The sequence below is a fragment of the Candidozyma haemuli genome, assembly GCF_002926055.2.
Source record: "Candidozyma haemuli strain B11899 chromosome Unknown A_2014730914, whole genome shotgun sequence".
In the NCBI taxonomy this organism is placed as follows: domain Eukaryota; kingdom Fungi; phylum Ascomycota; class Pichiomycetes; order Serinales; family Metschnikowiaceae; genus Candidozyma; species Candidozyma haemuli.
Genome location: NW_020289906.1, coordinates 1,425,944 through 1,440,768, shown reverse-complemented (window position 1 = coordinate 1,440,768; position 14,825 = coordinate 1,425,944). Strand labels below are relative to the sequence as shown.

General features: G+C 43.9%; 5 protein-coding genes across 5 annotated transcripts; 2 read left to right on the top strand and 3 right to left on the bottom strand. All coding sequences in view use genetic code 12, as the record gives it.

The window, feature by feature from the left end:
* Positions 1-68: 68 nt before the first annotated feature.
* On the bottom strand, positions 69-1,961 carry CXQ85_000634 (uncharacterized protein; the record flags this gene model as incomplete). Its single annotated transcript, XM_025484376.1, has 1 exon — positions 69-1,961. The coding sequence occupies one exon, from the start codon at positions 1,959-1,961 to the stop codon at positions 69-71; it is 1,893 nt and encodes a 630-aa protein (XP_025342591.1).
* A 164-nt stretch (positions 1,962-2,125) lies between these two features.
* Positions 2,126-5,299, bottom strand: STE23 (metalloendopeptidase; the record flags this gene model as incomplete). Its single annotated transcript, XM_025484375.1, has 1 exon — positions 2,126-5,299. One exon carries the CDS (start codon positions 5,297-5,299, stop codon positions 2,126-2,128), a length of 3,174 nt encoding a protein of 1,057 aa, XP_025342590.1.
* A 218-nt stretch (positions 5,300-5,517) lies between these two features.
* On the bottom strand, positions 5,518-6,555 carry RAV2 (Rav2p; the record flags this gene model as incomplete). The annotated part of the gene is made up of 1 exon (XM_025484374.1): positions 5,518-6,555. The coding sequence occupies one exon, from the start codon at positions 6,553-6,555 to the stop codon at positions 5,518-5,520; it is 1,038 nt and encodes a 345-aa protein (XP_025342589.1).
* Positions 6,556-8,746: 2,191 nt separating this feature from the next.
* On the top strand, positions 8,747-9,994 carry CXQ85_000631 (uncharacterized protein; the record flags this gene model as incomplete). Its single annotated transcript, XM_025484373.1, has 1 exon — positions 8,747-9,994. One exon carries the CDS (start codon positions 8,747-8,749, stop codon positions 9,992-9,994), a length of 1,248 nt encoding a protein of 415 aa, XP_025342588.1.
* A 1,880-nt stretch (positions 9,995-11,874) lies between these two features.
* CXQ85_000630 (uncharacterized protein) lies at positions 11,875-14,766 on the top strand (the record flags this gene model as incomplete). Its single annotated transcript, XM_025484372.1, has 1 exon — positions 11,875-14,766. The coding sequence occupies one exon, from the start codon at positions 11,875-11,877 to the stop codon at positions 14,764-14,766; it is 2,892 nt and encodes a 963-aa protein (XP_025342587.1).
* Between the last annotated feature and the right edge of the window lie 59 nt (positions 14,767-14,825).

Genomic DNA, 14,825 nt, shown 5'->3' with positions numbered 1-14,825 from the left:
GAACAGAAGTTCGGGAAGTACGCTCCCTAGTTGAACACCTTTGTTCATCTTATTAATATCTATAAAGCCTATAAGATCTCACGAAGCTGGCTTCTCCGATCCTGTTGGCCTGTTGCCGCTGCTGATCCCCCAGCAGGCTCATTATATCCGTTGACAATATCACTCATCTTCTCGAGCCATTGGCTGCTGTTTAATATTCCATCGCCACCAATAATATACTTGACACGGCTGTTTACCTTGCTAAGCTCATGTACCAAGCGAGCTTCTTCGTATGTAGCTCCACCCTTGAAGTAGATGATCACTTCCTGGGCTGCCTGTCCAGAGGCGTCCCCGTATTGTTTGCTAACAACATCAGGAGTCATAGTGGCTAGTTCAACTTTATCCTGCTGATTCTGCTGCTGGTTCTGCTTGTTTTGTGGGGTAGGGTTTGTGATCTGAGCCAACACATCGTTGAGCTTGGGGATATATTGCATGAAAATGTTATCAGTCTTGGGCATGCTATGCTTATCGTCGTCATTGTTAGGGTTGAAAAGCTGTTGGATCTTTATACGATTCTTATTGAAGATTTGTCCAATGTTGCCATTATTATTATTGCTCTCCAGTGAAGACATTTTCTTGATGCTGCCAAAGTACCTGCTGAACTGCTTGATCAAAGAAGTCTGTGTAATTGTTGGTGGAGGACTAGTTGTGACAGGGTCGTTAAGCTTGGCCAACATGGCACCCAAATCTGACTGTTGGTTTGGGAACTTGGCAACATAAAGCAAGAGCAATTTCACTTTGTTTTGAGTTGACACGGTATGGTCTGCAATCAAATCGATGAGTCTTGTCTTAATATTCTGGTGGTTCTCTAGGCCACATGCGATCGTTTGCTGCAACTCACCAACCGCCCACAAGTTTTGGCCCGAAATTTGTTTATCAATTTCCGATATGATGTTGAGATGCTTGAGAATGTTGTTTGAAAGCTTCTTGAACTCAGGGAACTTGGTTAAGATCTTCTTGAATTCTGAAAGATCTTGCGTTTTAAGGTTTTCAATAGACGATTGCTTCGTTTGTTTCTTGTACTCGTCAACATACTTCTGGAACCTATCAGTAAGATCACCATAGTTTGAGTACATAGTCTCCTGAAAGAACTTGTCTTGTGTTTCAGAAAGTGTGAGCTGCTCTGAGGCGTCCTTGAGGTCCACGACGTTTCTATCAATACCAATTAATTCGTGAATCATTGACTGATATGTCCAGGGAAGCACCAAAGGCGTAATTGGATCATTCTTTCTGTCTAAGATAAGCAACACGGGAGGAACATCGCTCGTTTTGTTGAGGTCATCAAACAAGTTGTTATTCAGGTTTGAGTTGATGTAATATAAGAGCTCTGATGCTAAACGTTTCGAGTCCAAGGAGGAGGTTTCATATTTGATCAATGGACATTTTTTCAATGATAAAACAAGACTTACAAGACTGGTAGCCTCTTGAATCGTCACGCTATGTCTAGGGCCCTGTGCAGCCTCTGGTACACTTAACGTGTACAAGTTATCATTGGCAATGGAGTAGTCTTGGTACAACTCCATCACTTGGTTCACAAGCTCCTGCTCATCTGCTTCAGCTATCTTCTCAATGTCATTTTTAGTGATAGAATTGTTAAAGAACAACTGGTAGTGGTTATAATGGGGGTTCCGAAGCTCCTCACACACTTTACTGATCAGTTCTCTAGTAGGTTTCACATAGACAACACAATTGAGATGCTTCATTGTACTCAAGTTATAAAGATTATCAATCATCTCGATAAGAACCACATCTTGTTGGAGAAGCTGTGACTGAGTGAAGCTCATGGAAATGATAGGCATGGTATGTTGGTCCACAAGTAGCACTTTCGCCCGAATGGCGGCAGACAACTGGGTGTTGTTCTTCGCCACAAAGAGCTTATCAAAATAAGTCTGGTTAACTTTATTTAGGCTGAGAGTCGTCATTGGGCTGTGACGCTTTCAATAGTTACTAGGTTGCGACAGCGGTGTACTTTAACAACATAGGTAACTAGTCGCACCCGTGCCTCAACCCCAGATCTGGTTACTACAGATTACATTTAGGAGAAGATACGTTGATTTTTCCTTATTTCCTTTTTACTTTTAGAGTCCTAGAGGTGAGCCTCTTCGTGTGGGTAGTAGTACTTGCTCAAAGGCAAAACGGGTGTTGGTGCACCACCACGAGGATGAGATTCCTTGAAGTGGTAAGTGTCCTCCTCAAGCTTGCCCTTAGGATACGAAGTTGGTGTAGGGTTCTTGGTTCTTTCTTCGATCTCTTTAACGAATTTGCTCTTGTCACCCTGCGTTCCGCATACGGCTTCAGCGACAGCATTGATGTCGATTCCCTTCTCCTCGACGATCTTATCAATCAGCTCCGTAGGAACAGACAGGCGGGTTTCGTAAATGAAGTTGTGAACAGCAGTAATGAAGTTCTTCTTATCGTCAAATACTGGCGTCTTTCTCAGGTTCAAGCATACTGTTAAGTGGGCAGACTTGCTGCTTCCGCTAACATCGAAGTAATCGTTGAAAAAGTCGACGAGCTCTTGCTGAGTGATGGTCTCCAAGATCTCCACATCGTTAGTCTTCTGTTGGAAATCGTAGAAGCCGTTGTTGATGGCATTCCAGTAAAGAGAAGTCTCTTCTCCAAGATTCTTCAACTTAGCCAATTTCATGTTCTTCAAAGATTGCTTGTATTTGGTGAAGACTTCATCGGTAAGGGCAGAGCCAAGCTTCTGTTCCTTGAACATCTCCAAGAATCTTTCCACTCTGTACTGAAGGTAGTCGCATGGTCTTTCAGACTGGACAAGTACTCTGAGACCAAAGTACGATCTTGTCAGTCTGTAACCAGAAAATACGACGTAACCGAGCTGCTCCTTAGTACGCAACTGGTTGAAACAAGGCTCGTGGAGCATCGTCGCTAACAAGTCAGTAAGGACTCTCAAACGGGCATTATCCTTCTCAACCTTGCCCACCTGAATAAAGTATTCCAAACATGAATTGACATTTGAAGGGTCCTGTAAGGGCAACTCGTATCTGACGTTCTCACCAACATCAAGTTTAACACTCTGGAATCTAACGATGTCGTCCACAGCTGCCTTTGTCTCGGCGATTTGCTCTCTGTTGTTGAATGCATCTTCAAGATCTTGACTCACCTTCTTTGCAGTTGAGTATTCAAAGTTACCGTGAATCAAAGCTTGGACAAATACTCCCTTAGTCCACAATTGTTCTTTTGTGAATTTGAGCAAGTCGTCGAAAGTGACCTTCTCGAGAACCTTAACCTTTTCAGGATCAGGGTATGTATTCTCGTTCAACAACTGCAAGAAATGTGTACCGATCTGAGCGTATGGAATATCATATCCTGAGTTCTTGAGATCCTGAGTAATTTTATACTTGATTGACTCGAATCTGTCCAGTTTAGGCTCGAAGTTAACAAACTTGTTTAACACCTCAACAAGGAAAGCAGGGAGCTTGTCATTGTAGCCGCTGGCCTTGATCGAGAACGAATCTCTGAACTGCAGAAGGGAGAAGTTCAAGCCCACGAGTTCAGCAAAGTAATTCATCTCATTGAATTCGTCTTCCATCAATTCACCCAAAAGCAAACCCAAGACCGAGGATTCTATCGTCTCACCTAACGGAGGTGCATGAACGACAAGACTGATGGAGCCCTTTGGAATTCTGAAGCGATCATCTTGCTTGAACCAAACCTCGAATTTAGGAGTGTCGGTTATTAACCAAGGATGAGCCAATGCTTTCTCCAGCTTCTCGCCCTTAACTGTAAAGTCTTCTGGAATAAACTTGTTTGGTGCGGGAAGGTGCAATTCTGGGTTGACAGTAGCTGACTTCAAAGCATCCATAAGTTCTGAAGGAATGTCTTCGTAAGCATACTCAGTACCATACCATTTTTCTGTGTTTGGAAGGTCATCCAAATGCTGAGAAGATAACGAGATTCTCAAGTTTGAAGGGTTCAAATGACGGCCGTACTTTTTGATTTCCTCGGCATCGAAGTCTCTCAAAACAGTACAGTTCAACAACCTTTCAGGAGGAATGTAATAGTCTTCCTTAAACTTGAACAAAGAACTACTCAACTTCGACACAGTGTTGGAAGTTCTCTCTTTCTGTTTGAATCTGAAGTTGATCTTAGACATATCGCTTAGCTCCTTCCATAACCACTCTGGTGGGTCTTGTGATTGGATCATTTTCAAGTATTCAAAGACATGCACAACAATTTCTTGCCAGTTTTCCAAACCCAGTGGAGTCAAGTCAAGTTCCATGGAAAACAAGGAACAACCGTCGCACACTTTCATATTTCCGGCTGAAAGCTCGTTCACCCAGTTCTTCTTTTGTAAGTAGTACAAGATGGATCCCTTACTCTCATGGCCAATAAGATGAGAGTAATAACTTCCTGGTCTTCTGTCCCAGTTGTGTTCCTGGTCGTCTGGGATCATGAATGTGAGCTCTAATTTGTTGGAATCCATAATGGGCTTTGCCTTCAAAAGCTTGCCCATATTTTCAGGGGTATAAATTAGTTGGCCTTGGTATGAAGGTCTAGAAAGGTTGGCGTTGGGAACGTCGGAGAACTTGGTGATGGCCCAATAGTTGAGGTCATCAAGAGAATCCTTGCCCAACACAACCAAACTCATAATGTTGGAAGAGTAATGGTCCTTGTAGAAGTCAAGCAAGACATCACGGACATTGACGCCTCGGCTGACCGGCTCTTCGTGTAAAGTCTTGTAGTTACCTGTGGAGAACCCGTTATAAGGATGCTTAGGGTTACTGGTCAGCTTATCAAGCTGATAAAATCTCCACATGTCATTTTGCAAATTCTTTTTGTTCTCTGAGTCGACAGCTCTGATTTCTCTGTCCTTGCAGCTTTTGCTGAACAACGGGTCGATGAAAAACTGGGCAAATCTATCCAAAGCTCCCTCTAGGTAGTCTGAGCTCACTTCAAAGAAATAGTTTGTATGTTCAGCAGCCGTGTAAGCGTTTGAGTGACCGGAATGTTTGGATAAATAGCTCAGGTACTCGTTTTCCTCGGGGTATTTCGAGGTACCCATGAACAAGAGATGTTCACAGAAGTGTGCCAACCCTGACACGTTGTATTCCTTATCGGCAAAAGAACCAACATGGACATCCAAAGAGGCAGCAGAACGATCTGTAGATGGATCACTGATTAACAATACATGTAAGTCATTAGAGTCTAGCTTGATAAATCTATAACTGCGGTCGTCCAAAAGCGGTTTCTCGATGGCTGAGTCGTCAGCCAAAATAGTGTAGGCGGATCTCATGGCGAATATTTTATGTTTCTTGAAAAAGCTGAAAGTCGGGAAACGGAAATAAGGCCTGGTGGTTGTGGAAAACAGCCTTCTGAGCATTAATTGTGGAGCTCTCGCTTACTATATATGGGCGCAAATTGTCCACTCAAAAAAACCACCTTGGGGGAATGCGACAATATCCGGGGTACAATATACCGGTTGCAAAATCCACAGCACATGTTTTGGGCATGTTACATCAATTTCTTGATGTTATCCATGAAGCTTGAAACAATGTACTCGACTGAGTCAAGCTTCGTGAATGCACTAACCAAGACTGGATCTGCTGACGACACTTCTAGCTTCCTGTCCACGACAACCACCTGGTTGTTGTACGTTATACATCTTGTGATATAGTCCTGGGCGTCATATTTAGGACGAAGCAGTAAATGTCCAAAAACGTTGCTAAACACACCTTCCTTGTCTTTGTCTTTTTTCTGGTGGTCTGTTTCATCACTCTTTCCTTCAGACATGCGATCTCTCACCTTATCAACGTAAGACTTACCTGTCTCTTGGTCGATTTCACACCACGGCTTCTCAGTGACGATAAAAAGGTCTTTAAGATCAAGGCACACTTCTGCTTGTGAGATGTAGAGATCAAGGGCGATGTTGGGACTGAGTGGAGGATCGAAATGACTGGAGGGAGTAACGTGCAGTGGAAAAACAAGATCCGGATCTGTAGGAAGCTGTAAAGATTTCTTAGCAACTTGAAGCTCCTGTAGTAGACTATTGAACAAGTCTAAGAGCAGCTCGTGCTTGACACGGTGTGTCTCCTGGCACTGTTCCAACAGATTATCATCAAAGATGGACTCAGCCTGGACTATTAGCGTCATAGACTGCTCAATTGACTTCTTTGCTGCCATTATCTGAGAAAGTATGATAGGTTTGGCAAGCTTGATGTGATGCACCGACCTGTTGAAATGTTTCTCCTTGATTGCAACACTCATTTTCGTGATATGAGCACCGTCTCTAACTAAAATTCCCTTGACAGCCTCCAGCTTTGCTGAAGATACCGGTAGCGTAACAGCAGGACCTTTCTCGATATGTTTTGATTCATCTGGGCTTTGGGGAGAGTTATATAGTATGAGGTTGGAGCAGATCTGGAGGGCCTCGATAAGTTGAGGAAGTTCAGGTTGGACAACCAGCTCCACAAGCCAATGGAGTTCTTTATCACGGCTCTGTTGTTTTATTTGCTTTATTTGTTCTCTTTGTGCTGGTGTGACCGAAAGCATTGTGACTTTAAGGTTAGAGAATTGAGTGGATTCTGCGGTCCTTGATATGTGGAGGTGTTCCCAGGCAGGTGCAGTAATAAGGTATTCGTAAACCAGATTGACTGGGAAACAAAAGGACAGAAGAGAAGGGCTAATATGGTGATTTGGAAATATTGTAACTGAAGATGTTCATTGATTTCTTAAGTTGTTTTTCTTTTTTTTTTTTTTTTATTTGTTTTCTTCTGTTTGTCTGGATTCTTGGGTGCGTTACTGATTTAGCTATGTTCTTGTAGAATGGCTGCAAAATGAATAAATTATACATGTCCACCAAAAATCGAAAAATCAATAAAATCAAAAATAAAGGTAGGAAAGCCTAGAGTCTCACCAGATGAATGTCATAAGCTCACGAAATCGCTTGAAAATGGCTGTGTGTGGGAGAGACTTCATTTGTTGCAGAAACACACATACCTACGGTTGTTTTGCACATTAAAGAGAGGAACAGATACCATGACATGAGTTTGAGGCACTTGAACTACAATGACATACATGAAGTCAAGTTGTGTTTGTTTCTTCAATGTCTAGGTCAAAAGTTTTAGCAAGTGAGATGTAGACAGCGATGAGAAAAGAGGAACACCGAATGGGAGATTGAGAACCATTGGAACCGTAATGAAGCAAAGAATAGGATTAAACTGTATCTCATAAAGCTTGTTCATGCTAGATTGATCGCCATTCTTTTGATTTTTATTTTCTTGTTTTCCACAATTGCATATATCTGTTTCTGATCTGAAGTGTTTTTCTAATATTTTATATCCTACTTCTAAAAAGAAGCGCCCATTAAATACCTTTCAACACATTCCATGGATGAATATCCAGACTTAGGTGTTACTTTCTTATGACGACGAAACCCGATATACTGATCGAACATACACTGAGCCATAAAATACGACCGTGCAAACACGACAACAAAGCAAGATCGTCCATTAGCTTTGTTTTCAAAAGTGAATAGCTACCAAGAGAATTGAGTTTACTGGTAAACAAGAGTAAAGACCTTTGCAGCTCTATGTGACCAACACCCAACACAGGTAAAAGAAACAACATTATACGTCAATATTTTCCAATTTGGCTTACACCGCTATCAACTGAATGATTCTTTGAACACCAGACTTAGCAAAAAACATCCAATTCGTATCTCATCATTGCCTAAGCTCTACTTCATCCTACTACACTAGGCGTCCATACTAGCAATAGGAGTGTCTCTTGGCCCATCTACCATACACTCTTTTGCAACCATTCACTGCAGCCTACCTGCCCAACAGACACCCAAATAAGCCTTTTATTTAGCCGATTATACGCCTAGTCGATTTGTGCTCCTGACTATTATTATGCAAAGGGCTTTATACAATAGATTTTCCTCTCTATATGGCATTTGGGTTATCTAAAGAGCATTTCTTCCTGTCTGCGACCAGCATATACCTACACGCCGGCAAGCCCTCGATATGGCAGATAACGTATTTGAAGTAGTTCACTTTTTCAGTTTTCCAGCCGAGATGGCCCTCTAGCTTCGGCTTTCCTAAAACAGCTTAAAATCACCATATTTCTGCCCAAGTACCACATATACACCCCAGAGCCGTACGTCTCATACCCGGGAATAGTAGCTTCCCAAAGCAGCGGCAGAAAGAGTCAAAAGGAAAGACCTGTACACCAGAGGGAAAACGACCATAGAGTGACCAAATGACCTCGTAGAGAAATCACAAGCAGCAGGATAGCAAATAGGGGAGGATTTAAAGGTACTAGGCTATCCAAAATTAGTCATACATGGCCCAGTTGGGCAATATTGGGGGGTTTCTTCAAGGAGGGTACGGAAAACCTGCAGGAGCGGGCCAATGAGATTTCACTAGAAGACCCGTGCACCAGAAAGATTTTCCCGGTGGCGACACGACAATTGCGAAAACTCCTTTCCTCCCACCCTCGCAACATCAACACATTTTCCTCCTTCCCACAACTACTTTTATGTCCAGGACCTAAATCTACTAAACAGTGTTAGGTAGGTGTGCAGGAATTTGTTTATATCCACACCCAGTGCTCCAGTAAACCTTCGTCTACTCCATCCCAAACTTGTGTTCAACAAAATATTTGGACTTAAAAATCCCTCCCGCTCATTGTTTTAGGTGAAACCGCGACACCCATAAAAAAATAACAACCCTTGTCAACAATGTCAGGTCCCTCCACGTCTAACGAGAGATCCACCGGCCACGGCCAGGGCTTGAATCCTCACCAACAACAACATTTGCAACAGCAGCACCTTCACCACGCGTCCCAGTTGGACCATACCACTGCTGCTGCTATTGCGTTGGGTCATGAAATTCCCAATCCTGTTATGGCTCACCTGGATGAAGAGGCCCGTTATTTGGGTCTCAACCCGGCTGCAGCTGCTCAGTTACAACAGCAACAACAGCAGTTGCAACAGCAGCAGTTGCACCACCAGCACCAATTGCATCACCACCACCATCCTCAGCTTCACCAGCAGCAGATGCACCATCCTTTGCAACAACAACACCACATTCCTCAGCACCATTTGCAACAACAGCAGCACATTCAGCAGCACCAGTTCCAAACGGCGCCTATGGAGTTTGAAAACGGTGGTTTCCTTGTTTCTAGACATGCCGAGGGTGATATCATCAAGACTTTCTCCTCCAAACAGGAGCTTGTGAAATACGTCAAGACTGTATTGAACGAGGAGGAGCAGTGTAAGATTGTTATCAACTCTTCGAAGCCTAAGGCCGTCTACTTCCAGTGTGAGCGCTCTGGTTCTTTCAGAACGACTGTCAAGGATGCTACTAAGAGACAGAGAGTTGCCTACACCAAGAGATCCAAGTGTGGTTACAGATTGGTTGCAAACTTGTACCCTCCAGACAAGGATAAGGCTAAGAAGATGAAGAAGGAAACCGAGTTTGACGGCTACCCAGATGACGATAAGAAGGAGCTGGAAATGTGGATCTTGAGAATGATCCACCCAGCTCACAATCACCCACCTGAGCCTAACTTCGCTTCTGGCGGCGGCGGTAAGAAGAAGAGAGCTAAGTACACAAGAACTTTGGTTGAGAAGCCTTTGAACCGTGGCAACAACGGCACTGCCGCTGCTGTTGCTGCTGTCGCTGGCTACCCTGAGGCTCTGCTCCACGACCACCAGCTTCTTCAGCAACAACATTACCTTCAGCAGCAGCAACAACAACAACTCCATCACCAACAGCTTCAACATCATGCTCACCATGGCCAGCACCATCATGATGACGGCAGCCATCCATCTGTTCAGGATGTCGCTGTCATTGCTGCCATGGAAGCTGCTCCAGGTAACCACAGTTTACTGAACCCACCTGTGGACCCTAACATTGATAGCGTTGACCCTAATGTGGACCCTAGTGTACAACAACACGACCATGCTCATGGCCATGTACACTAGACCCTAAGGGAAGGTCTATCATGTCAAATGATGAAGGATCCCTAGAATAAAAGATCAACGGAAACCAAAAAAAAAAGGAAAAAAAAAAAAAAAAGAACAATCTAAAACCATAAAATAAGAAAAAAATAATGGTATCCTTCATCGTTGGCATGGCCAGCGCCGAGACAGAGAATCAACCAAGACCTTATTGTACCATACAATGTTATGGCCTGTGGCAGCGGGCCTGTTGCTGTTATTGTTTGCCATCCATTTTTTCTACACTAATTGCATCTTGCATCCTTCGAGGAGCATAGATACATGATATCAACTTACCACTTGCTTTTTTTACTGTTCTTTGTTTGTATGACTATAATATATCACCAGTACCAAGACACGTCTGCGTCCTGGATATCAGAAATTGGGTGCAAAAAAGCATGTAGCCATTGCACAGGTTGACAGCTCCATACAGTCGATAAGGCACGAAAGGCAGAGTTCCCCTGAGCAATGTAGAGGACAGACGTAGTGGTTATGCTTGGACAATAGGTCGAGATGTGAACTGATAAGATGTAGTAGTGAAGCAGGTGGTCTAAGTAGGTTTATGTGAAAGGCCACGTAATTCAAGTACAGATTTTCAGAAATGGAGGATTCAAGAAAGAAGCACAAATTTGCAATGAGGTATCCAGGTTGCCAGGTGGAGACAAGAAACCAGCAACATTCCAAGAATGAGACCCTATGACAACAGCTGGTTGCAGGTTGCCGTTCAGAGGAAGAGACCGACATCACTTGAAAAATTTGCTGAGTTGAGTGGATAGTCGAGGCAGTGATCTATGGAGTATGGCAAGCAAGCGACAATGTTCATAACTCACGGGTGGCCATCGGGACACGTTAGGTGTAGAAAGAACAAGGCGGTAGGGAAACTAGAAGAAGTTTTATGTAGCATGAAAGAAGACCACAGTAAGGAGCAATACTAGAGTTGAGGTAAGGTAACTGCTACGACTGGTAGTTGTCAGCCAGATGCCTAATCCAAGGAGAAGTGGCCAGAGAATTCAAGAGTACTCAGATCTTTCAGTCAATACAGATGTCCAAATGGAAGTCATCAAAGGTCTGTCGCTAGCTAGTTTGGTAAGAACTGTCATGGTACGAAGTAGCATGTTTGAGAGGCATCTAATATAGTCTATAGACCAAACATCCGAAAATCCAGAGATAGCCACCATTGAGTAAGATATACATAGATAACTTCTGGAGTTGCCCTGATGGTGGATTCTCTTGTTGACTTGGATTTCCTTGCTGAATGGAATACAGTTTGCCTTGGATGCTACGGGTAGCCCTAATGGACCCTAGGAGAACCCATGCATGTAATACAATCCATAGTAGCAGAACATAAGTACAAAAAATGCCGATTTACGTTTCTTCCCTATCGAAATAGCCTGATCTCCCGAGGAAGTTCCCCCAAAGACTAATCTTAAAATCTCTTTGTGCTAACTTTCCATGCTCAACCTTCTGCTTATATGTGCAGCGGCATATGTCAAAGCGAAGAGCATCACCAGGTGCTGAAGCAAAGAAATGCCTACCACGCCAGGCACAGACAATAGAAATAGAAAAGAAGAAGTCCAGGGGCTTACAGTAAATCAAACTTTCCAAAGCCCTCTTTCCTTCTTTTATCTTTACGTTCATCCCTTGTCATAGTACCAGGTGGGGATGGCTTCTCGTCTATAGAGGCACATCACCCGCGCATTCTATCATTCCTGGGGTAAGGTAGAACAAGGGCGTCCACTCATACCACGCCTTTTCTAGAGATCTCGTTGTCGAGAGTTTGCAATCGTTCATTAAGAAATAGGCGACTTTAGGCTTTCCCAAGAAAATCAAGCCTTTTGTCCGTTTGTTCACCTTGTTAGTTTGAGATGCCCCTGACAGAAGAGTCTCAGGGAGGGAAGCAATCCCCTGACCATGGCCAGGAACCTGCCAATGATCAGCCAGAAACCCATAGAACTCCAATTGGCTCGCCTGTGCAAGAGGAAACACCCACTGTGGGTGAGACTGGGACGGATAAAAGTCCCGGCGTAAACTCCGAACCGCCTAAGACGAAGGGCATCGAGAATGATGGGCTACCACAAACAAGCCCAGTCCAGAATATCCAGTCGCTGTCGATCAGGGCAAGTTCCACGCCTAAAGACGACAATAGAGATGTCCCAGGCGATGATATTGCAGGCGAGATAATCATCCCTAAGCGAAGCCCTAGACATGTGAGGGCGAACTCTATTCTACGGGATGAGGACTTGCAGAACGAAATGACCCCTCTACTAGAGAGTGAAGGTTCAGAATCATATGTGGCATTGGAAGAAGGTCTTCATCGTCAACTACAGGCATCCTCGAGAAGTAGAGGAGTATACGGCTGGTTTACGCGTACTTTCTGTTCTACTCCTTGGTTGTCATGGCTTGTGCTAACATTGATGGTCATCATTCTTCTCATACTTCTTTTGGTGGCTCGAAATTTGCCCATGCTTTTAGATCAGGCTTTCGTGTCTCAGCTTCACAGCGTATCCGTCTTGGATATCAACGATTCGGGCTTGACTGTCCATGTTGTGGGCTCTACATACGTTGATTACGAAAATATCTCCAGCAGGTTCTACGGAAAGGCTCTTAAGGTGATTGCCCTTTTTATTGGAGGGGTTACTGTGGTGCCCCATGATGCCTCAAGGGTATTTGTCAGTGGCCAGGGAATCAAGAGAGCTCATGCCCTAAACGTTTACCCACCTGATATCCTGGTAGATCTTATAGATCACCGTCTTACGGAGTATGACTTCATAAGCGATGCCTTGTTTATTCAGGATTCTCTACCTGGTATTGTTGAGGACCTCATGAAGCACAACCGTTCTACGCCACTACCGGTTACAGTTGAAATAGATTTCACTTCTGATATAACAACAAAGTGGCTTCATTTCAGCACTGGTCTCGTTAACATTCATGAGGATACCATCATCAGTCCCGAGAGGATGGCTTCACCTTTGACGGTGGAAACGATTGACCTCGACTTACACAACGACGGCGTAGCGCTCAATGGCACATTGATTCTCGAGGCTTTACCCATGAAACTTGCATTAGACCTGGTAGACTGGGACGTGGCTATTGCTGACTGCGATGGGAAACCATCTCATTTGGGAGTTTGGAACTCGGCCCCCTTCACGATAGCCCCCAACAAACTTACCGTGGTTAACGTGGGCGGAACCATACCTAGAGTTCCTCAACATCTCCTCGAGCCTTGTAAGGATGGACAGACTCCATTTAACAAGTTCGTGGTTAAGATATCGAATGAAGGGCATTTGGACGTATTTATCCTGGCTGCAAAAACTCTTCAAAATTCCCAGAACCTTCCTCGTTGGCTCTACAATATTCTCACGCTGGTCGATGTAAATATTGATATACCAGTTGAATCACAGGGTGGTTTACTGATGGGGAATATGTTAACATCGGTAGAAATCACATCCATGGATGTTGAGTTTCTCAAGGCTTCCTCGGGAGAGCTTCATTTGAATACAAGCTGCGAGTTTAATGCCTCCATGGTTCTTCCAATACTCAAGAATGACTTTGAAGCTAACCTCTCTGAGTGGACTTCCTCTGTGGATATCCATGATGGAAACGCCACAGTTGGAACTGCGTCAACAGTTTTAAGCAGCGGACTTGCTATCAAAAGTGAACACGGCAATACCACATCGATTATTGGTGTATTGAAGCGATGGGAGGCAAAAATTTCTGATGGTGCCTATTTCGGCGACTTGTTCAGCGGATGGATAAATGAACAGAATTCAAAACGATTACCGTCCCTTGATGCTGACATCGAGCAAGTGAAAATCGAACTGGGGTTTCTCAACACAACCCTAGAGAACCTCTCAATCAAGAATATAAAATTTGGAAGGGAATTCGAGTTGGCACATGAGACGTCCGGCGAGGCATTCTTCGACTGGCTTTTGAGGGAAATGAATATTAGTATCCTGACAATCCAGCTAATTCAATCGGGCAAGAGTTGGGTACATTTTGGAATTGAAGCTGAAATAAGCAACCCACTTCCTTTGAACTTACAGTTGAATGAAGAGCAATTGGCATTCGCCTTCTTGTTCGAGGACGTTGAGATTGGTAATGTCACTTTTGATCTGTTAAGTATACCGCGTACTCTGAAACGAACTCGAGTGCCAGCCCATATTAAAGTCAGCTGTTCCAATTTTGAAGAGAGAAACGCTGCTGAGAAATTCGTTAGTCTAGTGCTTTCGGGAGCTACGAATATTACTGTTGGTGCACACGGCAAATCAGTTGATGGGCATTCTGGTATTGGCAAAATGATGGAACGAATCCAAATTCCCGAAATAGCATTACCAAGGCTTACTTTCGCTCATCCGGAAGACGACTCCAGTAAGAGTAATCAAGAGCTTGCGCATGGTAGCCCTTTCCTTATTGAAGCTATCATCCATATTCTCACTTCCGAAGTCGAGCTACTCGTGTTCAATCCCGTGACGAATCAACAGCTTATAGTGGATCTTTTGCTGTGTCAGGCCATTTATGAAGGGCAAGTTCTAGCATTTGCTGATAACGCAGGAGTGATGCTGATACCACCAGGCATTTTCCATACTAAGCGCATTCCATATAAGGTGGGCTCTGGCATGGGTGGCGATATTCTACGGAGAACCTTGAACGGCGAATTGCAAGTTATAGTGAAGTCTGACATGATGGTACAAGTTGATAACTTTACAGGTCAAGTGTTGTTGCAAATCAAAGGCGTTACAGCTAAGGTAAGGCTTTAAAGTGGCTGCAATAAATGGCTGCAAAATATTAAGCGATTGAGCATTAGCAAACCATTTCC